The 24,382-nt window shown below is 46.2% G+C and overlaps 7 protein-coding genes across 7 annotated transcripts; 4 read left to right on the top strand and 3 right to left on the bottom strand.

The window, feature by feature from the left end:
- The first annotated feature begins 544 nt into the window (after nt 1-544).
- Nucleotides 545-2,253, top strand: BO97DRAFT_407765 (uncharacterized protein). Its single transcript, XM_025695701.1, has 3 exons — nt 545-973; nt 1,030-1,928; nt 1,983-2,253. The coding sequence occupies exons 1-3, from the start codon at nt 851-853 to the stop codon at nt 2,209-2,211; spliced, it is 1,251 nt and encodes a 416-aa protein (XP_025548599.1). The 5' UTR covers nt 545-850; the 3' UTR covers nt 2,212-2,253.
- A 7,765-nt stretch (nt 2,254-10,018) lies between these two features.
- On the top strand, nt 10,019-10,748 carry BO97DRAFT_427494 (uncharacterized protein; the record flags this gene model as incomplete). The annotated part of the gene is made up of 2 exons (XM_025697205.1): nt 10,019-10,374; nt 10,427-10,748. 2 exons carry the CDS (start codon nt 10,019-10,021, stop codon nt 10,746-10,748), a joined length of 678 nt encoding a protein of 225 aa, XP_025548600.1.
- Nucleotides 10,749-11,984: 1,236 nt separating this feature from the next.
- Nucleotides 11,985-12,849, bottom strand: BO97DRAFT_326183 (uncharacterized protein; the record flags this gene model as incomplete). Its single annotated transcript, XM_025691313.1, has 3 exons — nt 11,985-12,211; nt 12,263-12,362; nt 12,415-12,849. Coding segments are annotated over 3 exons (762 nt in total), but the record flags the coding sequence as incomplete, so codon positions are not given.
- A 383-nt stretch (nt 12,850-13,232) lies between these two features.
- Nucleotides 13,233-16,701, top strand: BO97DRAFT_396491 (DUF3723 domain-containing protein; the record flags this gene model as incomplete). The annotated part of the gene is made up of 3 exons (XM_025694088.1): nt 13,233-13,650; nt 13,704-14,002; nt 14,054-16,701. 3 exons carry the CDS (start codon nt 13,233-13,235, stop codon nt 16,577-16,579), a joined length of 3,243 nt encoding a protein of 1,080 aa, XP_025548602.1. The 3' UTR covers nt 16,580-16,701.
- Nucleotides 16,702-17,651: 950 nt separating this feature from the next.
- BO97DRAFT_351865 (uncharacterized protein) lies at nt 17,652-19,191 on the bottom strand (the record flags this gene model as incomplete). Its single annotated transcript, XM_025692002.1, has 2 exons — nt 17,652-18,427; nt 18,492-19,191. 2 exons carry the CDS (start codon nt 19,189-19,191, stop codon nt 17,652-17,654), a joined length of 1,476 nt encoding a protein of 491 aa, XP_025548603.1.
- A 1,105-nt stretch (nt 19,192-20,296) lies between these two features.
- BO97DRAFT_169554 (uncharacterized protein) lies at nt 20,297-21,376 on the bottom strand. Its single transcript, XM_025690292.1, has 2 exons — nt 21,359-21,376; nt 20,297-21,243 (listed from the first exon to the last, which is right to left on the bottom strand). The coding sequence occupies exon 2, from the start codon at nt 21,176-21,178 to the stop codon at nt 20,405-20,407; it is 774 nt and encodes a 257-aa protein (XP_025548604.1). The 5' UTR covers nt 21,179-21,243; nt 21,359-21,376; the 3' UTR covers nt 20,297-20,404.
- Nucleotides 21,377-22,829: 1,453 nt separating this feature from the next.
- Nucleotides 22,830-23,296, top strand: BO97DRAFT_407769 (uncharacterized protein). Its single transcript, XM_025695702.1, has 2 exons — nt 22,830-23,086; nt 23,137-23,296. Exons 1-2 carry the CDS (start codon nt 22,871-22,873, stop codon nt 23,200-23,202), a joined length of 282 nt encoding a protein of 93 aa, XP_025548605.1. The 5' UTR covers nt 22,830-22,870; the 3' UTR covers nt 23,203-23,296.
- Nucleotides 23,297-24,382: the final 1,086 nt, after the last annotated feature.

Genomic DNA, 24,382 nt, shown 5'->3' on the forward strand with positions numbered 1-24,382 from the left:
CTGCAAGCCAACCTCTATATAGTCCTTAGACCTAATCTCGCCGTTGCTCCACGACGACGATAGGCTGCTGCGTGGTAATACGACAGATGAGCTCATTTTTCCGAGTCAGGAATTAGCGCACTTGTGCCGCAGGTCTTGTCAATTACCGCGGGCAGAAACCACTAATACCGCAGGTCTCATGCACAACTCTCACGTTTAAAGTCTTAGCGCTTCAGTGATTGGCCGATAGGGTGTCCGCAGCAGAACTAGCAATCACCTAAGCTATGGCAGTCAGAACGAATGTAAATCGGAGACAGGAGTACTTGATGTAGTAACCTAGGTGGCAATACCCAATATTTTCTTAAATCTTGACTCACACTGTGTCAAATAAGTCAGACACTTCAGCTCCCTGCTATTCTTGATTTGCCGAAGGCGCGATGGTGCGCATTTTCATTGGTCAAAATCTATAAGATAAATATGCAGTGGAGGCTAGGCATTGGAACACTAGGAAGCTCTTGGACGATATGGTACTAGAATTATTCTATTCACAATCAATTATAAAATAGGCCAGAACCACGCTGCGAAGTTGTCTTTGACCATATTCCTCCAAAACTGAAATGAGTCCGTGAGTGAAAGAAATTTTACAGTATCGAACTACGCTGTCTAGAACCCTTAGCTCGCATCTTACCTCAGAGCTCATTCAAATTTGCCAACATGGTCCCGGAAGCTGCACTTCCATGAACTTGGCCATATCTGCCATCAAAGAACAGCACTGCACAAGAAACAGCCTCTGATCCTTAAATCATTCGCTATGAGCAATCACCAGATCTTGGCATTTCTGGAAACGCTATCCGCAAACTCTCCCCTTACGATGACTTCATCGGCTACAACGCCGGCTGACCACGTGACTACATCGCAGCGATATGGATCACTCGAAGAAAATACTAGCATAGCATATGTCTCAGCGATATCTGGTAACAGCGAATTGATACGAGTAAGTATGCGAACGCTCAATCCACTAGCCTCAATACTAAGACTCATCAACCCTAGAAATTCGCAGACCACGAGCAAATGGTCTCGCAGGTCGCCCTTCAATTCCGTGACCAGCCAGCACTTAATGATCTCATCGATCATGTAAAGAAGCTATACAGTATCATCAAACCTTTCACTAGAAACTTGGGCACCCAGACTTTTCTGTCAGGAGCAGAAACATTCCCGATGACATCTAACTCGTCGAACTCGTTCAGGACAGCTAGGTCACATCTTACAGGACCCAGCCAATCAGATACACTGGAGAATTCTACAGCTTCGCTCCTTCCTTCACCGCGACCGTCCCCACCACGGCGGCGGACAAACGCTAGAATAAGAGACGTTCAATCCTGGATGAATTTACCACGGCAGATGCACTGCCGCGATTCGGTGAAAGATATCAGACGATTTCTCGGATCCTTTGGCTCGACAAACCGCCACGATCTCAATTTGACTACACGCCTTTTCTTTGCCGTGGGTAGCCCTTATGCTATTCTTCAACTTCGGGATATTTTTAAAGCCTTGAAGAGGAATGATGCATTATTACCTTTCTCAAAACCCAGCAACTTGAAGTCTGCCGTGCAGGCCATCGCACGGTCGGGAGATCTGAAGTTGGTCGCGCGATTGCAAAACAGAATAAGTCGATTCTATCTGGTTAACATATATGAACGGAGAGCGAGAAGGCTATATGCCAATAACCAGCGTCCCCGAAGTTTTACAGACTCAGAAGTAATGTCGGCTATTATCATTGAAAACCAGCCTGATCTTGAAAGCGATAACGAAGAGCTCCAAAAACAGATGAAAACGCTGCGAAACCTTCTATATTCCTCTAGAAACTGGTATCGATTGGCTAGTCGTTTTGGGGTCGGTATTCTACTATTAGTACCATGGGGCGGTGAGTTCGACATATATGATTCTCAGTAAGTCTGCCATAGATCAGAAGATTTGACATAAAATTAACCCATTAGCTGTAGCATTCAGAAGATCTCACAACTTGAGTTTGATGGGTTCGTCAATTTGTTGGATGAGAAGCGAGGCGTTTTTCTGAGGAGATGTAGTAGAAATGGAATTCGACGCTTTCGAATGCTCTCTAACTTTGAGACAATTCGCCCGACTAAGCTGGAGGAAATTGCAGCAACTGAGGCTATTACAGAGAAGCATTTCGATTCGAATGGACTGCTGGATTTATTGAGACCTGTGTGACTATTTTGCCGAAATTAGGTAACAATGAAACTCGAATATGGCTAATCAAAATAGCGATAATCCCCTCTCATACTTAATCATGAACGTGGATTCCATTTTAGCCATTCCTTCAGGGCCGATACTAGCGCTCAGCACGATAACGATCCGACAATATATGTACGACTGGGGATGCTCGGTTTAGGAAACTCTGACACGTTTTATTTGTAGTTCCTGACACCGCGAAGTGAATGTGGTCGCGAGAAACGTTGCGAAGAGTCCTCGCAATCGAACGCTAGCCAGCCAGTGATTCCGTCATCGCTTGGGGTAGCTGAGTAAGAATTATCTTACGAGTTGAACGCGTAAGCCAACGCGTAAATCACAAACCACCGGTATATCCCAGGGGTTTTGACCAATCTCCAGTCTTTCAAAATCATGCAACATGGTACGGGAAATGTATCAGTAGCATAACTTGGTGAGATTGGATAAGGTAGCAGCTGAAGATTAGCTCTCGTAACTCGGGGCCAATAGTTTTGTGCAACAGTGGGGTTAGCTTCTGCGACGCGGTGCCTTTGAGACCAACCGGCGTCAGTAAACCGGCAAGGACGCACGTAGATTGCCATAGAATTCTTGCTTCAGCCTTAGACATGAGTATACTCAGAGTAAAAACTACCGGCACTATGTCTTCAGTCGTTTACTAACCTGCGAAGCGATACAGTACAAGAGATAGTGGGGTTTGCAGGTGACGAATTGAACTAGGTGCGTTAGAATTCCGTAGAATGACGATAGCGGATACCATATCGTCGCGGCGAGACTATACAGGACAGGCCAACGAGAGGCGACAGGCCAGCGACAAAGAGGCAAATGAAAGTTGGCTACATAAAAAGATCCATTTATGAAATAAGCTGGGCGGCGATTAAGCTTAAATACCATAAATTGATATTATCACGTGCTAAAGTTCCCGGCCACCGACTGCTCGCGTGATTGCGGTCCCAAGTGAATACACTTAGCTCGTCAGTTTTCCCGCTCTCGCCCATTCGTCTTCTTTCACCCCTTGATTCTGGCGATAGCACACCTGTCCAATTTTTATTGTCTACCATAGCTTTTGCCACGGCCACCTGCTCAGCTCGTCCAATTCTTCGAGCGGATTGATCTCTTTTTGCTGTTGTGCTTTCATTCTGTTGCTTGCGTCGTATTCTAGGACCTGGCCCAACATTCATCATCATGCCTATCCATGGTTCAAGACGAACTAGAGCGGCGCTCTCGGTTCATCTCGGGATCAGACCTTTCTGAGCTATTGACGTAAACTGGTGCAAAAATCTTCGTCCAGCATCAATCCACCACTTCAGTTATTTCTCAACGGCTGATGCGTCTTGAAGTGTCAGGAATCTCATATTTTTTGGGCACTGCGTTAAGCAAGGTGCACAGTGACTACTAATATTTCACCTACTATCAAATCAGCACTAGAAGCTATCTGCTTCGGGGGTTTGGCAAATGCAGGGATTGAGAAATGATCAGCACGTGTTATGTAAACGTGAAATAAAGTAGTTACTGTGTAGATAGACCACCCAAGCTGCTCGGAGCCTGCTGCTAGTGATTTACGCTTTGATGCAACAGTAGTGGTGCTTCTGCCTGGCGGCTTGCTCTGCTCGCAGACACCCAGGCCCACCGAAACTCACCGCCCGCGGCTGGCTGCGCCCTGCGGCTCACCCGTGCCCAGTGCTATCCTTCTCTGGTGGCTCTCGTCGCCCGTGACTCAAACTTCGCCTGTTGCTCTGCCTACAGCTCACCAATACCTGGTGTTGCTCTCGGCTACTGTCTACTATATAGAGTCAAGCATTCAAGACACCTACGAATATGAGCCCAGGGGCCTATTGACAGTGACTCAAAAGCTACGTGGTCATACGAAGCATGGAGAGGCACATAAGGAAGATTCATACTAAAATTGATGGTACGAGTGTTTCATTACCGGCTGGTGATTGAGGGTGAGGAAAGCAATAGAGGGTGATCGCGGGTGAGCATAAAATTGTGTTGGGTCCCCAGTCTGTCCCTACCAACCAGTCTTTTCTTACTGTCCAGTCGTTAAGAGGATTAGATTGATGGTTAGTGCGTCAACATATAAGCCATAATAACACTTGGGCTGTAATAACACTTAGCGATCTGGTTTCCGCCGGTGCTCGCGTCATTGCCCGGTATTGATAATCAAAAAGATGCGCTATGTTACCGCACAGAAACATACCAGGACAAGTGACGTTAATTTCGAGAGTTCTCAAGTAGAGAAAATAATTCTAGAAACTCAATGCTAGAGCATGGGAAGGAAGATTTTGGGGACAGAAGCGGCGTCCATGATTTCTTGACTCGCCGGAAGAAGCCATGTAAGAGCTACAATAGCACTAATTGAGACCGGTCGCCTTTAGTCCTTACCAGGGTACGCGTTCAATTGCAGTTGCTGTTGAACAGGTTGCAAGAATCAAGCACCTGCTGTTAATTGTGTATTGAACACATTTATACTGCTGTTGCATAGGTAGGAAAGAGAGGGCAGATGCAAGCACCAGCTCAGAACCTACAGTTGGGTCTAGTAAGTACTACTCAAGACCGGTCTTCTTTGGCGCAATTTTAGAGTTTAAGTATCCAAGCTAATATGATGGTCCTTCAGAGTAAAGAATCGTCAACTGCGAGGTGATGAACAGATGAATATTATTGGGTGCAAGAGAATAATCACATTCAAGTCTTTAATTTATAACCTATTGTTACAGTATGATTCAGTGTCTTTCTGTTGATGTATTTTCTCAGTCTGTCTAAGGTACCCTAAATCTAGAAAAATAACAAGCACATGGTACTATACAAGAATATAATATTAATACCTAGAGCTGGCTATAAAGAGCCTAATTGAGGCAGAATTATCTATAACAGCTATCCAAATAAGATCATAGCCTTCACGCGTCAAAAAAGTACTTCTGAGCAGCCGAGGATGCCAGAGCTAACAATTCTATTGGGCGTAAGTTTACCCGCGCCTATTACCCGCTAATATTACTGCTATTACAGGCGAGTCCCTCTCCTGTTGATACCTCGACAGAAACAAAGTTCTTCAAAGTAATTTTTAAGTCCTTGAAAATAGGTTGGACGGATACTAAGCAAGTGACAGCTCTCGTCTCACTGGCATTCTCCGTCGGGAATTGCTCGGGAATACCAAATTACGCTATTCAGAACTAGCGAATTAGTGCAAACCAAAATTGATTGTATTGAGCCTTTGCTGACTGTGCAACATGGTGCAATGGTGCAACAACAGCGTTGAACAGGAGATGATTGTTGAAATAGAACTACTGAGCCGGTACTTTGTGAGTTCTCTATGGTCACATGAAAAGTTAAAAGCCGAAGATTAGCCATCTGCCTAAAATGGTCAAATCACTCAACACGCTAACTTCTTCAATTCAAATAATGCAGGCTCTTTCCATGCACCGACTTGTTGAGGTAGATCGATCGAAGGCTTCACGATTGCATCTAGCTGCACAGTATTATATGGATTTTGAAGTACTTGCTTTATTAGCAATGGAGTTTCGACCAGGCCATGGGATGAACCTTGGCGGAGCCTCTGACAAAGAAAGTGACGTTCTAAGCATCATACAAAATCGAACAGCTCCAAGATACCTTCAGTAAGATGCATACTGAAGAATGGAGTACAGATGAAATCAGCCTCAGAACGCGAAGGATTGTAACTCTTAAAATTCATCGTAAAACTGTCGGTTCAAATGTGGCAGTCCGATTTGCTTGTGCCCGTCAAGAGATATTGGATAGCTTCATCAGTATCTAACCCTGGAGAAGTTGGTCAAGTCTGTGATCAAACTTACCAGCTCTCGTGGCAATGTGACATTCAGGTGCTGGTGTGCCAGGTCAGTTTGCTCAAACCTTGGACCGACAAACAGCGATAGTGGTCGCGCATTCGCAAGGTTATAGATTCCATCAATGTAGTGACACAAGCCAAGCAACAAGCGCTATACTCGTTCCGGGAAAGAACTGCTTATTCAGGCACACCTTATTGGTTAGTTACTGCCATCATCCATTTCTCTCACCCAAGTAATCCCTTGAGGCTACTTACAGTCCTGGGATAGATTTCACCATAACTGAGCAACAACCACGCTGACTAACTCAGGAGCATTGATGACTAACTGCTCGCAGGCACCTACACTGCATAAAAAGGTAATCTGCATTATTAATCCCGCAGTTTTTTGAACTCTGTGACCGGGTGATAAGTCTACTGGTCCGCAGGAATTTGGGCCCACATTGGGATTGCGTGTCATGAAGACTGCGCTGAGTAGGCAATATGTGGGTTTCCACTAAGTAGCCATTCCTCTAAGCCAGCACATTCAGTCACTGTACCACTTCTTGCCTTCTTGATTTGGAGCATTGCCAAGGCCTGTGAATATCTGGGTCCTCGCCGCCTCGCCAAAAAGGAACTGGATATTACTTGGTGAACGAAAGTAATTGTTGTGCTATATCTGGTGCCGGTAAGAGCATAAGACAATCACCGCCCTGAAGATATTTTATGCAATCCCAATCGATTGTGATTAGAGATGTGGTGCTCTGAGGGGATCAAAGATCTATCTTGAAAATTTTCCAGTTATCGAGACACTAACCACATCAAAATGTACTTTTATCTACACTCAACCAACAACATTTAAAAAATCCTATACAAGTGCTACGATCCCTTGTTGGCTAGGTATTTGAAGATGCTGATTCGAGTCTATGTTCCGACAGCGGATTTCGGAATGCAGAGGCACAATTTCCCACATCGGAGCCGGATAATATGTCAAATATGGTGAATCAAATTTATGTCTCGTAGTAGGCTCGGAAAGTCTTATCAAATCCGACAACACGTGATGCCAATCTTACTGAGTGGGTGGAGTGAGGTACTGTAATATACTTGGCCAGTATTGCGAGTCCGAACGGCCACAGACACATTTGATTCGCGCTTAGAACTGAGCTCTGCTGCCTCCTTGAATAGGCTCTTTTTCCGTCTCTAGCGCTGTTACGATGTTGCGCGAACGCTGCGGAGCGACGTTCTTGAATCTAAGAGAATTTCGTCATCTTATTTACCAATCTGATGAGTTTTATTGTGGAGTATTCGGAGTCTTGAATATACACTGCTCTCAAACTTCTGCGTAGTACTGCGGAAACATGCTGTATTATGCGATCTTCTTTCCCCGCAGAATATAGTGCTCTTGACAAGCTCCGCCACAGGTGCTTTATTCATGCTCAGCTTGACTATAAGAAAGAACCTTTAGCCCAGAATACTGTACTAAGCTCTATAACCAGTGGTCTCTGCTTTTGCCAGAACATTCCATTCTGTTAGATGCATGGGATGTGGATTCAGTAGCTATCAATACGACTATCGCGGGAGGTTTCTTTGCCGTTCTCCTCTTGCGCTGCGCTTTCCTTCCTATCAAGATGAGAAGGTACGGTTCATTTCCTCCAAACACGTCTTCTGAAGCTTCTATTTGCTCTTCAGAGGTAACAAGAAGTGAGAGCATGCACTTGACTGATTGCCTAATTTCTCGTTTGCGATAGCAAGCATCTTCATATTTTTTGCGGGGTGGGTTTGTTGATTGGGACCGACTACCGAGCAGGGACATTAGCCATTATCGGATCAATTATGCCTTTGTCTGCCAGCATTCCCATAGGGCCTTGACAGTAAAAGGGAAAGCAAATTACCAATACGCTAGAAAAAGTGGAATCATGATGTTCATGTGTTGTTTTTCCTGTTCAGAGAATTGCAGGCTCTCATGCTTGCGGTCTGTCTGAGTGACGACTAGCGGGTGGGACCCTGGGATGCTAGACTCGGGCCTTTAGTTGAACACCTGCAGCCATTGTCACTGCCCTCACAAAAAGTTCCTATTTCTGTTGAACACAATAACACGGTCATTTGAACAAGTTCAACAGCTTCCATGATATGAGCACAACAGCACTTCAAACATTGATCAGGGCTCAGCAACCATGATCAGTTCCACTTTTATGGAATCAGCACTGGCCGTCGCCCATAAATTCAGCATCTTTCGCCTCATGCTGCACATACTTCACCATCGTTGGCGCCTAGGCCAAGTCAATAATTGATCACTGACCAAAATATCCAAATCTTATCAGAAAGCCAGAAAATCTCCAAGACTCGAACAACACTTGGGGCTTTTCTCGCTCTACCAATCGCACTACAGGATGATTTGTCTATCGATCAGCATCGAAGTAAGTGCTGTTAAATATTTTACTTCATCCGCTCACCTGCGTTGCCGAAGCGAACCCCCGGAACCATTACCAAAATATTGACTCGAAAGTCATTTTTCGAGGTTAGAATATCCTTTAATTCTCTTCTCTGCGCATTAGCCTCATTCAAGTGCAGTTTATACGCATAACAGATCGCCTGTGGTGCAAGCTTCGAAAAATTAATACGCGTCAACAAATTATCTGTGCAAAGCGCCTGGAGGCAGCAGGTTATATTACCGCTTACAATTTATACACTCAAGAATATGCTGTGCTATCATGTACAAATTGGCCTAGTCATCAAAGCACGGAATACCTTACAATTGGCCTCATGGTACGTTATATCAAAGTCTTGATTTATTTGCAGCTTCTTATGCTTTTACCATAGGATGCTAGCCGGGGAAAGAGTCTGGAAGATCTAAATGAGGATAGTTTGTTCAAGGTCAGGAAGACCGCCGGTATATTTCTGAGGCCTTATTCTAATGGAGCAATAGTTTGTTCGTGAATTTGGACGCAATCTGGAGAAAACACACGAAATACCACCAAGCCAGCTGATTAGGATTTATCAACGGTGCCAAGTGCTCGGACACGAATGTTCGTACTTCTTCGGAGCACAGCAGGTCGAAGCGGTGATATCAACAGACAGCCCTGCCTCGTCGGAATTGACCAACTATGGAGAACCATGGGTGGATGGAAATACAATATCGGGTATCATTTTCTATGTGTTTGGTTTCTTTCATCTCATTCTGCATCTATGTCTAATATCATACAGAAGACAAGATCGCAGAACCCTGGCCATTGCTGTCCGTACCGCACCCTCCTATTCTGCCACTGAGCGACTTTACCATATCGAGTTCGTTGATTCCTAGAGAACAATGGATGGAGAACATTCAACCAGCAGGTGATCACAAATCTAATGCCCCGAAAAGCTTTTCTTCCAGTGAAAAGTATGAACTAACATTATCAATTAGGAGACAATAATATAGATCACAGTTCGCCCTTAGCCATCTCTTCTGTTTCTCTACCGCTCGCAAACGGATATAATTTGTCGGCTGCGGAGGATATCTCGCCAAGTTATAATGATTTTGACGCCATTCTAGACAGCCAGAGTCTCTTAGGTCCGAGTTCAGATCTAAATATACTCCCTGAGGACCAATCTAGGCCGCTGCCAATGATGATCAATACACAGGGGCCGCTAACCACAGAAACGCCACCAGCATCAATGAATGCGCTTGGAGGAACTGAAACCAACATCTATTCTTACTCGACACGCACTCAAGAGTTTGAAATTGCCTCCTCTCCAGAACAGTGGCTACCAGCATTGGCCAGTCCAAGCCAAAATTTACCATCCCATGAGGTTCAAATGATCTCGCGGGTATCACCAGACACGATAAGTTCCAGAGAGATGAATCGCAGACTCTTGCAACTGTATAGGCCGAAGGAAGACTCGAAGAAAGGCCTGGAAAATGGCCCGGCCCTGTCCAGTTCGAAGCTCAACAGCATGTTAAAATGGGCAGAAGAACTTCGATTGCAACCTCCCCCAAATCAAAATGTGCGATTTCTTTTTGACGGCAATTATAAAATGCGCGATATCTTGCCTAAATTGGGGCTTCCAGAGGAATGGGGTACTCTTGAAGGTGGACGGAACTACCTTAGACTGATTAAAGCCGATAAAAAAGATGTCCTCGATCCGTTCGCAAAGCGGATCGCACTGGTCATCTTCTATTTCACCTACATCCAGCTGCAGAAAACAGAAAAGAAGTCTGGCAAAGGTTCTGTCGCACATCAGTTGCTCAGACCTGACTTTCCAGAGCCTGACAAGCCGCTCTTGGATCAGGTAGCCGGCACTGTACGACTTGGAAAATGGTGGTGGTGGCTTATTGCGACTTTGGGACTTGGCATATTCTTGACTAACACACATAACACCGCTAAATCCATGTATGTATCTGAATTTCTCACGATGCCTCCCACTAATGTTTCAATGCTACAGGCATAGTAGTAAGTTGAGCAACGAGGAAGCAGCTGCTTTTATGACCCTTATTTTGCGCACGCGACCGGGAACTGTGCGTCTATCTGAATCTTTGGGGGTTCACCTCCAAGCTCGAAATAGGGAAGATGAATCGATTGGGCCGAACCAGAATAACCCGATTGGAAGTGCGGACCTGTTCAGCCCGGAAAGACTGGCAGACGCCCACAGAGAAGACTCGAACGGTCTAGTCAGCCATCAGACCTGTGAACCCTGGACAAGTATCGACATCGAGACTTGTGCGAATGACAAGATACCAGATTTCTTGGCATTAATGCGTCGATAGTCATGAAAATCATTAGTAGGGTTTATCAAGTATTGGGATTTTTTTCTCTTTAACAGTATGACTGAACTTGAACAATGCTTGTATTATCTGCAGGCTGTACCTGTGATTGCTATTTGAGGAAGCACTTGGCGGATTTTAACAGTGCAGAAGAGGTTGTGAACAGGCTTGGTCACTCTAATTTTGGCCTTAGTGTTCGAAGGAGGCAATCGCCTCACTATGAAGAATATTTGTTGATGGCGGCATGCGGCTGATGAATATCGCAACTTAGCTAACTTTGAGGGGTGGATCCGACCGTCATGTCCATTGAATCTCCTTTGACACTTCCGAGCGAATTTTACCCCGAATGAAGACCGGCAACTCCCAAGTTTAAGTCTGTGCTTGATAGAAAAGTCATTTCCTTGTCTTCAAGAATCTGCTTGAGACCGAGTCCCTTTGTCAGTGCCAGGATCGTAAGCTTCCTGAATATCGTTTGTTAGTAATTTAGAGTTCACTGTCATTACTGCCAGCGGCAGTATTCCTCTACTATCGTATGTAGAGGCAGGTCAGGGATTAATAGTGTATCGACCTTCTCTGTACTTGTCCGCGGTTGGGTATGTGGTTGCAGTCGGCGCAACCAGTAAACTAGGCGGAGGTGAATGAAGTGTCAAAGGTGTATGTGGTGGGCTACAGCTAACAGAACAAGTTGAATTCAGAGCGGCAGAAGAAGATTGTTTGCCATCGCAATCTGTAACGGTAAGGAGAGAGATTCTGATTACCCGAACAAATGCTTGTCCCTGGAATGGAGACAGAGGCGGTCAAGAGTCGACAAGTAGCCAGAAACAAGGCACGTGCTTCGGTGAATCAGCTAACCCTTCCGGAATTGTGTATTATTGTTGTTACGTATTGTATGTTAATATCTTGGTTTAGCCGAAATTACACAGTGCGTTGCTCCATGCCAAAAGACTGCTGACATAATAATATTTGCGTACATACTAGGGCTCTTTGAAGAATAACTATGAACAAATTCCAAAAAGTCTGGGTTAGGCATGGCAGTTGTGTAAGAAACTGTGTTTTGCCACAATCTCTGGTAGGAAATTCAAGGAAACACATTGGTTTACGACCTAAGTGGGTACGAATAGAACGTGCGTGCAGATATAAGAGCGAACCATGCAAGACCGATCAAGTCACCCCTAGACCAACTAATCTTGGTCATAAGCGGTTGCTGCAAGCATGTAAGTAGGGTTTGATACTAAAGATGGGAGCAAAAACCTTTTTTAACTCTTCGAACGAGCCAACCGAGGTCGTTGCGGAGAGAAACACAACTGCCGGGCAATCACTTGGCCAGCGATCAAGATTTTCAATGCCAATGTTTCCATCATCTTTAGCATATTTTTGCATCAATTCCATCATGACCCTTGCAATAGGTGCCAGATCAATCGCTTCCACCTTACCCGGAGGTCGAACTCGACAACAATCAAGACGTGCTAATGGTCATGTTAAAATAGATTCTATCCGCGTTTATCAATTGAGCTTACCGACTTGAACATCTCCTGCCATGCTCATCAAGATACCAGAGCAGTCAAGCGAGGGATTTTGGAATCCATGGGTGACTAGATATGAATATCCCTCCAGAAACTGAAGGTTGTCAGCTGGCTTACACAAACACAGGGGAAGCGGAGGAACGGACCTGAGCCATAATGGCAGCAAGCTGCTGTTGGTCAGGAAATGCTTTGCAAGCGACCACATGGTCCAGAGTCAGCGGATGGAATGAGCCCACAGTATAAAGGGCATTTGTGGTCTTATAGAATTCTTGCACTGACGCGATATTGTCGTGCTGAATGCGGCGAACAACCTGCAGAATCTTGCTAGCCTCTTGGCCCCGATACTGGCGAACTGCCAAGGCTTCGCGATGACCAGAGTGCCGGACAGAGACTATGACAGCGCCAGCCAGATCACACTCATAGTATTGCTTGAAAGTATCCCAGGGTGACTCCTCTCGTATAATTGGATCCGAAAGGGCATCATTTTCTGATTCAGTGATACTAGGAAGAACTAAAGCCCGTGGTTGGCCGTGAATGATTTTACGGCCAGGTACTGGGAGCAGAGGAGCAGCAGTCCTCTGCTCAAAGAACCGCCCCTTTGCTGACAGATTTTCAATGTGCTTGCCACTGGGCTTAGATGGGATAAGTGTCGCTTGTTCTGTGCCAGCCGGAAAGGCATCCGGAGGATTGACGCCATATGGCAGAATTTGAGTAATTGGTCTAGCGTCTCTGGACTGCATAACTGTATGTAATGAGTGAGTAGAATTTGGGTTAGCATAGATAATCAGAATTATGACGAGCAAGATGGAGGTTTTTGAGTCTGAAAAACTCCTGCGGGATCCTGCGGCCAGCGTACGGATCCGTATACACTAAACTAACACCTGCGGGCTGTTACAGCGTATATCTAGAGCGGAATAGGCTTGCCTGTAGTATTCTCCATGCAGTCTTATCCTATCAACTTGCGATGTATCGGGCTCTATTCACCGAGGAGGAGGTCCGCCTAGCTAGAGAGCGACGTCTCAAGTACCTGGGAACCGCCAAGGTCAAGTTAAATCAGATTCAGTTCGACCCTCCATTGCCCCGAGACTTAGATCCCAAGAATGTTAGCCGGCTACGGGAGATCTTTCGGAAGAATCGGTGTCGTCGCCTTGATGTCGATAACCATGTTCCAGCGGTAGTATCTCGGCATAACCTAGATGTCGCACTCAGGAAGGCAAACATTTCAGCCTTGTCACAGCTGACTAATAATCGCGATCAGTTACCACTGCTGGATTTCCCAACCGGAGAGCTCCAGGCGCTCCACGGACGTCATCGAATACAGGCGGGAGCCGAGCTGCTCCCTCCGGCGGATCGCTGGTGGAGCGTTGATATCTACTTGGATGGTGCATTTGCTACCTCCTTTCTGTACAAGGATGCCTACTGATTCGGAAAGCAGACATTGGAGAAGACCTAAAGACCGCTCTTGTAGAGGAATATGCCAATCAGAAGAAACCGACCGACGGGGAAATCTACCGGAAAATACGACAGTACGAAGATGAGGGGAATGAAGCATTCCGGGAGAGGTGGTTTGTTCGACTGTCAGCCAACAATCAAGACCGAATCAAACAATTGGGCAAAGAAGCAAATCGCCGTCTTCGGCGAGGTTTCGATCGATTGCTTTTGATACCAGGACTTTGGCAACATGGGATGAGAATCAGTATGATTCATCGTCTTATCGCTACTAACTGTATAGAGGTGAATTCCAAATTTGTACCAAGTCCAGTCAAGTCGCTTACAATCCTTTAGGAGATCCTCACCTATTTAGACTATATTTGGAAGTTCTGGTCCTCTTTAGTGGCCTCAGATGCCGATGCGATGAAGAAGATTGACTCTGATACGGTCGATTCTCTGCAACTACTGGCTCCAGGAAAGACTCGTTCCGACGCGCAAACGGCGGCTGGGCTAGTTTTAGGTGGACGTGCATTTGCAGCTGTTGAAGAAGAAGAACGTAGAGCAATATGGGACCGCTTGAAAGATACCAAAAGACCGGTTCCATCTTTGTATACCTTTTTCGAAGACTTCAAGTACTTGGAGAGCTGCGCTCACTGTGTGAAACGACTATTTGGACCGTCGACCGATTCCATCTGGAAAACCATGAGTTTCATGTTCAGCCCATCCGATCATTCTGATTCTCAAAGTTTAATTCAAACCTCAGAGTCTACGTTTAGGTCCGAGCATGCCACTGACGCAGTGCGTCTAAATAAGGCATACCTGCAGGTTTGGCTGTATGCGATGCGGCACTATCCGTTAATGCCCCAAGAGCCAAAACAGGAAGATGGCCTATTAGCTAAGCAGGAGAGGTTCCGTGATGAGAGAGTGATCTACGAGATGGCTGAGTTCGCTCATCGTTTAGGCTTTCGATCGCTGGAAATCGATGCTATAATGAATAGTTGTCCAGATCATCAGATCGCAAGAGCAGCTTTACTACAGGCTAGGAAATCCTACCGATTCCGATACCCCCCTCACAATTTTGACGCTCTGGTCAATCGAATTGTGGAGTGCTTCGCGACCGCAATTCCTGCCGATCCTGTGTTAGTTCACGAGCTTCTCGCAGATAGCATCGTTGGCCGCCAGGCGCGTTGCGGTATGCCCACATTTGGAGCCCACAAGCAAGACCGGCACCATCTTTTTCTGGATCGTTTGTGCTCTGATGATTTAGATGCGACTGATACGATTACCACCTTCTTTGTCCGCCGCTGTGTGTTCGAGGCATTCTTTGGAAATCTGACAGATGCGGAGCCAGACGTGCGCGAGCAGAATCAAGACCTACCTACCGATGACCCTCCCGAGTCACCATTGTTTGTTGGCGATGAAGATCTTCCGAATCAACGCGAATTCACTTCACAATTTGTCCCGCCGGCAGAACAGGAGCCTCAATACCAACAAATGGATATATCAGAACCACAGATACAGCAGGGCTTAGATCAGCAGCCTCTACCTGACCAGCGAACAACAGAGATCAGAAGAGAGAAAAGTAATCTAAGACCGCGACGAAAGAGAAAGATCACAATACGGAAGCGTCAAAAGCGTGCTCAAGATATTACGAGCCAGGAGCCAATGGAACTGGATTGGCTGAGTTCGGAATCGTCGCATAGTGGCATGAATGATCATCAAGAATGTGCAGATTCAGACTCCCATGAAGTTTGTCGGGCTATGATTTCACAAACTGAATCGGGTCCGGTCAGCCTAGGATTATCAGCAGCTCCAAGCCGCAGTGTTACATTCGAGCAGACAGAGCTTATCGATGACTCCGAAGCCCAATTTCCTGAACGTTGCTCAGGTTCCGTCTACACAGTGGATGAGGATGGTCAAAACTCGACCCTTTCCCCGGAATTCGCTGCACTCGAGCAGGAAATAGCAGACATACTCACGCCACGTGAACAGCTTGAAGCAATTGCATCACGAAACCACTTGCAGGTTGGTGGTCCAACGCATACGCACTCCACAAGATCCGAGAGCGACACCGCTTCCGAAGCTGGCATACATGAACAGCGAGTCTCAGATACTTATATTGAAAATGTGATAAGAGCTCAAGAGGAGCAGGAACGCGTGGAGGAAGACCTGGAACGTGAGAGATTCGAAGAGGAGTTCGGTCATCCCTACCAAGATCATCCAGGTCCGAATCCCACTCTCCTTGACGAACACTATGGCTCAACACAAAATGCCAATGCAACTCAATTATTAGAGAGCAAGCACACCATGAAACCAAAAGCTCCACAGGCTGCTGATCCGGAAACTGCTGAAACATCAGCAGCAATATATCTTTCTGATGGAGAATCGAGATCCTTGGTCGAGAACAGCGACTCACTAAGTCCAAGTGCTACAAACTTCACCAGCAGTGAGCAAAGCTCTGTCGAAGCTGATGCTGCCCCTAACGCTACAGACCAGAAGGAGCCGCCAAGTCTCGTGGAAATCTCTTTCTGGGTTTTTGAACGAGAGCACTGGAGAAAAACCGACTATATAGAGGTCAACCCCTCAAATACAGCGCCAGTAGAGCGAATGGCGAAGAAATATGCACGAAAAAAATTCTGCCTGTATGATCGATACTTACAAAATCTCAGCCCTGCCCAATGCTATCGCGGAGCTACAGCTGATGGTAACAACGCTATCTTCCTAATTCCAGAGCATGAGGAGCAACAGCTTGTAGCTGAGGGTCGAATTAGCAAGGAAAGGCAGCTGTTATCACTTATCTCTCAGGCCCTTGACCAGGTAGAGACTGAAACCCGACCTCCCGCAAAACGCCACCGTTACATGATGCGGAAGAGAACGTGAACAACTTTCCAGGTCTTGTCTAGACACATGTTGATCGTTCTGAATGGCGTTTATATCTATTAAAGGTGTCACGGGAGGCATAGCAGCATAGGGCTATTTGTGACCTAGGAGCTTCGTCTTAGATCAGTGACTAGCTTGTGGGGACCTTTCTGTTATGTATGCTTCAAGCAATGGTGTATAAGAACTTTTTAACAAGCTGGCATTCTTATGAAGGCACAAATCATGATAAAGTAGACTTGAAAAAGCCCTCACATGACCATTTCCTTTCTGTGAAGTTCGTCTTGTGACGGAAAAACTCACATGACAGCCAGCTTAAAAGCATAGGTCTTTCATTTAGAGACTAGCAATGTGAGAACGATCTCGAAATGTTCAGCCTTCCAGAAGAAACTTCTCGTGCCGTTGTCACTCAAGCCGCACGACATCGACGCCAGCCGCCGATTCGGCCTCGCTGGGCGCGCCTTATCTCAAAAATACACTCTGGAAGCTCTCACTTTCCAAACGGAACCGTCTATCCGATTGACGTAACGAAAATCTCGTTTCACATCAAAGTGCTGCGGAGAACTGCAGCAGACTAAGACACCATCGGCTTGAAATAGGATTTTCTGCCGCAGGAGTTGTGAGCTGACCAATCAATAACGATCGATTGTCAGGGATCCAGCTGCCCTTTAAAGAATTCCCGCAGAACTAATTATGCAGTAAGTGCTGCTCTCAACTGAGACCTGGTATCCAAACGCGACAGTATCATTCTTTTCCTAGGAGTAAGAAAAAACTAATGTGGCGCTACGGTTTGATACAGTGGCCTTGCATGTTCCAAACCACACTTCAGCCAACCTTGACGGAAAACTGCTGCGGCCCCGAGGATCCAGCCTCTGACGTCGTCGAGCCTACAATTAATCACTGGCTGTTCGGCTTCCCATGTGGGGCCTTTGACGGAATCCCCTTCAACTGAAGTCACGCGTCGAGAATGGTCTTATTGTTCGATGCTGGTTCATTCACTGATTGTCTTACGAGCCTATAAACCATTGAAGTCCATGACAACAATGTTAGGAGCTGCGTGTCTATTACCAATCCACTAGAAGGAGCTGCGTCTGCCCTTGGTGCTCAGCACCCCCTGGCTAGGCCTTGATTTGCTCGCAGGTAGAGACTGGGCAGACGTTTCCAACCATCGCTTCAAATTGAGTCCCGTTTTCTCCGCAGACATCTCAGCCTCTGCTGCCTGATCCTCAATCCTATGCATATACTGTTGCGCTTGCTCTTCTATTTCATCCATGTGCTTTTGGGCGTGTTCTTCCATCTCCTTCATACAATCGTCGGCTGTGATGCGTAAGTCGGTCTTACTATCGTCAACATGCTCGCTAAACTCAGTTTTATGCATTGCACATTCATCCAAGACCTTGTCACAACACTCGCTTAAAGCACTGTCGACAATCTCCTGAACAATTTCCTTCAGGATATGTGTTTCAAGGATGGATTTGATCTTCGCATCGATTAGGCATTCGAGGTGACTTTCGATCAATTCGATCTTGGCCAAAATGGCTTTCTCCGAATCAGAGAGTAAATTACCCTCAAAATCATCAGATATGGCCGGTAGACATCGACATACTAAGCGAATCAATAATTTGCGGATCAAATCATCGGAAGCACCATAGAGCATATGCTCAAAACGCGCAAGTGTGTCACGCTCCGTGCGTCTTGGAGGGGAATGACGCGTAAAGTCGGTTGCTCGGATTGAAGCCGGTGAAGGGGGAGGACTCGGTGTATTGACTTCAGTAGGACAGCATGGCGATTCTGGGAAAATCAAGAGCGGTCGTTTTCGTCCGTCATCCTCGGGCGGTAATGAAGAGTGATCTATAAACAATCAACAAACTATTGTAGAAGATAAAGTATAGAAGAATATTGGAGTTGAAGGTACCTCGGGGCCGTTTCTCACCCGCACGGGCTAGCTTAGACTTATCATGATATGGAGGTGGATTCACTTGCTGCACCCGTTCGGACGCAGACTCCTCATAATCAGGCGGTTTGTCAAGCCATACACTCAGATCCTTCCAGCGTCTTTCAACCCGGCCCTGGCGGGCCTCATTGGAAGACACCGCTTTGAGAGTTTTTGTGTTTAGGTCATGGACAAAGGTCCTCAGTATACCGAGTTCGTGATCCCTAAATTGTTGCCGACCGAAATAGATTCGTAGAGACTTGGATTCACAAATCCTTGCAAAAGCGGCGAAATTCAAGTCCCTATGCGCTGCAGGGAGTGGAGACGGCAGATTAGACGGGCAAAGAACAGTCTCCTCCGCAAGCGCCCGATCAAGTTCTAGATCAAGTAATGAGATGTCCCGAACATTCTTTGCCCTCGTCTGGAGTCTTGTAATAAAATATTCTGGACATAGTGTTTCGTCGCTTACCAAGATTAACCTACACGTTTTAACTGACTCCGGAGAGATTCTGAACAAAAGTGAATTTTGCCCGCTCGAATTACCCGACTTTGCATTGATACCGAGGGAAATGCATCCTTGATTAGTGTATTTATGGTAGGCAAGACGGATACTAGCCACAGAGGGATTGTCCAGAGTAGAAGTAGAAACAAGAACTTTCTTCACGCCTGTTGCCCACGGCATTTTTGTCGATAATTCGGTCATGATGCTGTTGCGAGGAAATTGAGATCAAAGAGAAACCCTCGACGAATCGAGTTACCCTCCCACCCGGGCTTTGAGACAATAAAAGCAGCCCTGACTCGAATATGTTAACAGAAGATGGAGATGACGAAGAAAGAGTAGAGTTGTAGAAGCCGTTGCGGCCTGGTCACGAGTACCTGCCCAATCCAAAATCAACAAGTGAAATCAGAGAGTCCTATGAGAACACAGGAATGGCAGGCCTGGCGGCGAGTACGGCAAGTAGCTAATACTTTCTCTACGTGGGATAATGTGACAGCGAGAGGGAGAGTAGAGCTGAATAGGTGGTTGCCTGCAAGCGTGAAATAAGAAAGGATACTACTTACGAAGATGGGGAAAGGGAAAAAGAGAGTATAAGAGGGCTGGGTGTGGCGAGTCCGGAAGCGGAATCACATTGACTCCGTCTTCCCCTTGGGTAAATTCGCTGTGACTGTTATGCCGCCTCGCGCACGGGCTTCCGCACCCAACAAAGTTCCGTATCGTCCTGACTGTAACAATACGCTCAGGAAATTTATATGGATAAGGTCAAGTTTACTAGTACGGCGACGTCAAGCAAGAAAGGCTACAGGGATTGATCATATCTTGTACGGGGCCTTAAAAAGTCGTATGCCCAGCGAGATAGCTTTTTGCGGATCTCGGACGGGAGAGAGATGCAGGATGACAGACGTTTTCTCAGTAATGAGAGTCCCGACAGTGCATACGCGTACCGTACCTATCAAGTCCTTCCATGGGACCAGGTCAATTGTGGTAAGCAAAACCTCTCCACACTTCGTAATGCTTTCCAAGAAGCTCTTTTAACTTTGGCGCCTTTGGCAAAATTCTTGGAGTCGAGCACTATCCAAGGACAGCCAGAATGTTGGTTGTTGTATTGCGCCTCATCTTTTTCTCGCATTTCGGCCAGTTGCGACCGTGTCAGGTTGAGCCGCGAGCTACACCGTAGCTGAGTCAGCGAATCCTGAGCATTTATTCCCTCAGTATCGAGCGTCCTTTCCCCGAAAACCAAATTTCTGAACGCCGACTCCAAGGAATGGAAATATTCCAGTGTTGCAGGGCGGGTGTAGAAAGCACAGGTAACAAGGGCATCTACTTGGCTGTTGGTTAAGGTGTGAATCGTTCTGAGACTCGCGTCAGCGGTTAAGACATTGATTGAATATTTTACTCATAATTTCTCAATTACAGCAGCGTCGGTGGCTAGGAGAAAACCGAAACCAAGTACACTTGCGAGCTGCCATAAACGCAACCCCTTTTGTCGGTACTTGTGAACTGCTTTGCACCAAGTGTCTGTACTGCATCTCTCAAAGGGACCATCCTCCAGATGCTGGGTGATCAAGTTAATCAGATGGTTTGTTTTTCGGCCTCTTTTGGGACGTAATCCGAATCTGTCTGGATCACTGGAGAGCACAGCGTAGTTTAAATAAAATAAAAAACACTTTATTCTACCAGCAAAAGAGTCCGAAATAGGGTCGGCTTCGAGGTCGCCGATACACCTCGCCGCGGCCTCTACACCAAACCATAAAGTGGGGATACCAACAGGAAGCAAACCGTGGGCCACATTTTCTTCCCAGCAGGCCCAAATAGGCTCAAGGATTTGACGCGGACTTCTGACGACGAGATGCCTTTGCGCGTCCAGGACTTGCAGGATTTCTTCATGGTTCAACCGTCTTTTCATCGCGAATTCACATTGTGACAGAAGCTCGTATATAATATGCTCGTCAAATGTCAGGCTCAAAGCAGATTCTGGCACGGGCCTCGGTCGTTTGCGGGTCTTGCTCGGATTCCGAATTGTCTTGGGGGAAGATTCTTGACTAACATCTTGGGACACCCTCACGTCGGTCAGTGTATCTCCAGAAGGCGTATCACCGCCCAAAGCGACAAGTGCTCTGAAACTCTCAGAATTTACATCTGGGTGATTTGCGACGTCTGAGGGACTCATGCACTGGGAAATGGCCGCCCCGATCGATGGCAGCCTAGCCGGGGATGCTGCACCATCTGGAAATGCTGCCAAGAAAGTGGTTAGGAATGGCTTGATTAGAAGTTTCGAGAAGGTCACATTTACCCTCGCTGCTTTCATGCATACAGCGAGAAGAGACCCTCAGGGAAAGTAAATACTTGCATTCGTTGTCGGTATCATGCAGGCAAGCTGTAATTACGTTGGATTCGTCTCTGACAGTCAAGGCATCGCGGCTCGGTATGAAACCCCCATGGTATGCCCTTTCAGACAGCTGGCGAATTAGCGCGCATGAAAGTGGCTGCAATTCTCGACGAAGAATTCCAATAAGAGACGAGAGCTGTCAGTTGCTTAGCAATTGTCCAATCTGATTTCGAGGACCCAAATTACTTCGAAGAACTTTGTTTCTGTCAAGGCATCAATAGGAGAGGGACTCGCCTGTAATGGCAATAATGTTAGGGGTAATTCTGGCATGGCGCGGGTAAACTTGCGTCCAATGATATCGTTAGCTCTGGCATCCTCGGCTATTCAGAAGTACTTTTCCGACGTGCGAAGGCTACCTTCTTGTTCGAAAAGCTGTGGCAGGTAACTCTGCCTCGATTAGACTCTATGTTGCCAGCTCAAGTTATCGTCATTATATCCTTGGGTAGTATCAGTATGCTTAGTGTTTTCTGGAATTCGACTACCTCAGACTGACGAAAAAATGCATCAACAGAACGCGGCTGAACCATAGCGGGACAACTGGCCATGAACAAAGAGTTGAGCGGAATCACTCTCTTGCACTAAGCGACATTCATTCGTTCAACACTTTGCAGTTGACGATTTTCCACTTTGATTTCTGTTAGCTTGGATACTCGAACTCTAAAATCGCGCCAAAGTAGACCGGTCTTGATTAGTGCTTACTCGGCCCAAGTGTGGGTTCTGAGCTGATGCTTACAGCTGCCCTCTCTTATTCTACCTGTGCAACCGCGGTATGAGTTGCGTTCAACAGGAGACTATCTGCGGGTGCTCAGCTCTTGCAACCTGTTCAACAGCTACCGCAATTGAATGCATAGCCTGGAAAGCGCTAAAAAAGATCGGTCTCAATTGGTGCTATTGTAGCTTTTACATGGCATCTTCCAGCGAGTCAAGGAATCATTTATTCTCCTAGATTTTTTTTCTTTGCTTGAGGACTCGAGATTCAACTACACTTGTCCTGGTATGATCCTGTGTATTTTCGAATTATCATTATGGCTTCTACGTTGACGCAGTGACTTTCAATTTACCCTTATCTGACGAGTTGAGAGGGGGTACAGACTACAAAGTAGGGACAAACTGAAGAGTAGGGACAGACTGGAGGTATTTTCGAACAGACCGGAGAGTAAAGACAGACTGGAAGGTAGGGATCCACTTCGATTTTACGCTCACCCGCGATCACCCTCGGTTGCCTTACTCACCCTCAATCACCAGGCGGAAATGAAACACCCGTATCCATCAAGTTTAGTATGGGGGTTTCCTTATTTGCCTCTCCATGATTCAAATCCCCATGTAGTCTTTAACTCACCTGTAAACAGGGTGACCGGGTGAGCTTAGAACGAATATAAAGAACTTAATAAGTCTATGGATCAAGATACTTTGTTGAATTAAAATCGTGGTGGTCAAATTTCCCTTCCTTACTTAATTGTTGGGATCAACAATATGGCGAATGTCAGAACAATCCGTGGGCGACATTCGGATAACCCCAGGTCGAAGCGTCAGCAACGGTTACGGCGAAGACTCCGATTGATGTTTGGTGCATTCGAATACTGTCATGAATGTGATGCGGACATCTCTCTTCTAATTCGACTAAAAGACACGGGCCAAATCTATATCTTCAATTCTGATAGCCAGTGGCAGCCATCCAAAGAGCAATTAGTTTGTGTCTTCAACTATCTCTAGCCAAGATAGAGACTAACAAGCTGCAGGCAAGTTATTACCCCAAGCCGAAACAAGTGACTTGGGAAGAACTCGCCTCTAAATACCGAGTCTGACAAGCATTATTACTATCTGGCACCGCGATGAATACGAGGTCGCAGGCATCAGAACTATGAGTCCAAAAAGCGGAACGTCCATGGTCTTAGCCGAAGTTTCATGACTTTAGTTTTAAATATTGATAATGCCATTCGTTCGAGCACTCATATTTAGAAATAGACATAATGACATGTATTTCTAGTTCGTTTCTCACTGTGTTGTTCATCGACAATTTCAGGTGGATGACCATAGTCACATAAATAATGGATTAGTAAGAATAGTCGGGACAAATTGTGAGCATCTCCTGTAACAGGTTGTGGCCGTCTGGGCGAGTCGCAGTAATCCAATGGGGTTGATGCAATAATATTTTACAGGCACGGGCAGCTTATCTGGGAGACGGCAACGGTTTGGATTTGATCGCAACTAAACTGGAAGCCATGAATTCATCGACAGTCAATGTTTGAAAGCAGCAGCATTGATCATAAGTTGCCTCTGCCTGTTTCCTGCTACCTATGTGCAAACAGCACCCTTTGCAGGCTGAATTCGAAGATTCAGTAGTGCGCTGAAGAGGACTGTTTCCAAGTAGCGCCATCGTTAGCTTGTGTCCGGCAATTTCGATTCCACCCGGTCGCACTCTGTACCAGTCCGTCGTCTATTATAATGTCTCAACCCCAAATGACTTTCTTCGACTTCCCTTTGACTCCCCCACCTTTGATCTCCCTTTGATCTTGATTTCCCTTTGACTTGCCGTCGAGTTCCCTTCAATATCCCTTCGACATCGCCATCGCCCCTTCCAATTCTCTGCTGCCAAAGCATAGCTCAGCACTATGGTACTTACACCAGATGACTCGTGTGGGATCCTAGGTCGACAGCAAATTACATTTAGTCACAACGAACATATGAAGTACCGACTTTGTTTCCCTAATATGTGACTTTTCCGACGACGCTTTAAGTACGGAGCTTCAGATGCACTTAATCCAGGGAGCATCTTGATAACAAGACTCAAGTAGCCCTTGTCATTCTCATAGCAACAGTACAGGCATTATCTATCCGGACGCTATCAGATATGAGTGTTCGGCACAGCTAGTCCAGTCTACTTAGGCTTTTTAAAGATGCATGGATCAGCCTTGTTCTTCTACCATACAGCTACAAAACTTTTAGAGGTATATGTGCCGAACGGCCTAGTATTTTCCTCACGAG

The sequence above is a fragment of the Aspergillus homomorphus genome, assembly GCF_003184865.1.
Source record: "Aspergillus homomorphus CBS 101889 unplaced genomic scaffold BO97scaffold_38, whole genome shotgun sequence".
In the NCBI taxonomy this organism is placed as follows: Eukaryota; Fungi; Ascomycota; class Eurotiomycetes; order Eurotiales; family Aspergillaceae; genus Aspergillus; species Aspergillus homomorphus.

Excerpts from the sequence above, each read along its gene's own strand:
- BO97DRAFT_407769 (XM_025695702.1), top strand. The coding sequence starts at position 22,871 with ATGGCGAATGTCAGAACAATCCGTGGGCGACATTCGGATAACCCCAGG. Across the intron at positions 23,087-23,136 it reads AGCCATCCAAAGAGCAATTA|GCAAGTTATTACCCCAAGCC; the intron begins GTTTGTGTCTTC and ends AACAAGCTGCAG.
- BO97DRAFT_169554 (XM_025690292.1), bottom strand. The coding sequence starts at position 21,178 with ATGAGTCCCTCAGACGTCGCAAATCACCCAGATGTAAATTCTGAGAGT.
- BO97DRAFT_407765 (XM_025695701.1), top strand. The coding sequence starts at position 851 with ATGACTTCATCGGCTACAACGCCGGCTGACCACGTGACTACATCGCAG. Across the intron at positions 974-1,029 it reads GTAACAGCGAATTGATACGA|AAATTCGCAGACCACGAGCA; the intron begins GTAAGTATGCGA and ends CATCAACCCTAG. Across the intron at positions 1,929-1,982 it reads TTCGACATATATGATTCTCA|CATTCAGAAGATCTCACAAC; the intron begins GTAAGTCTGCCA and ends CATTAGCTGTAG.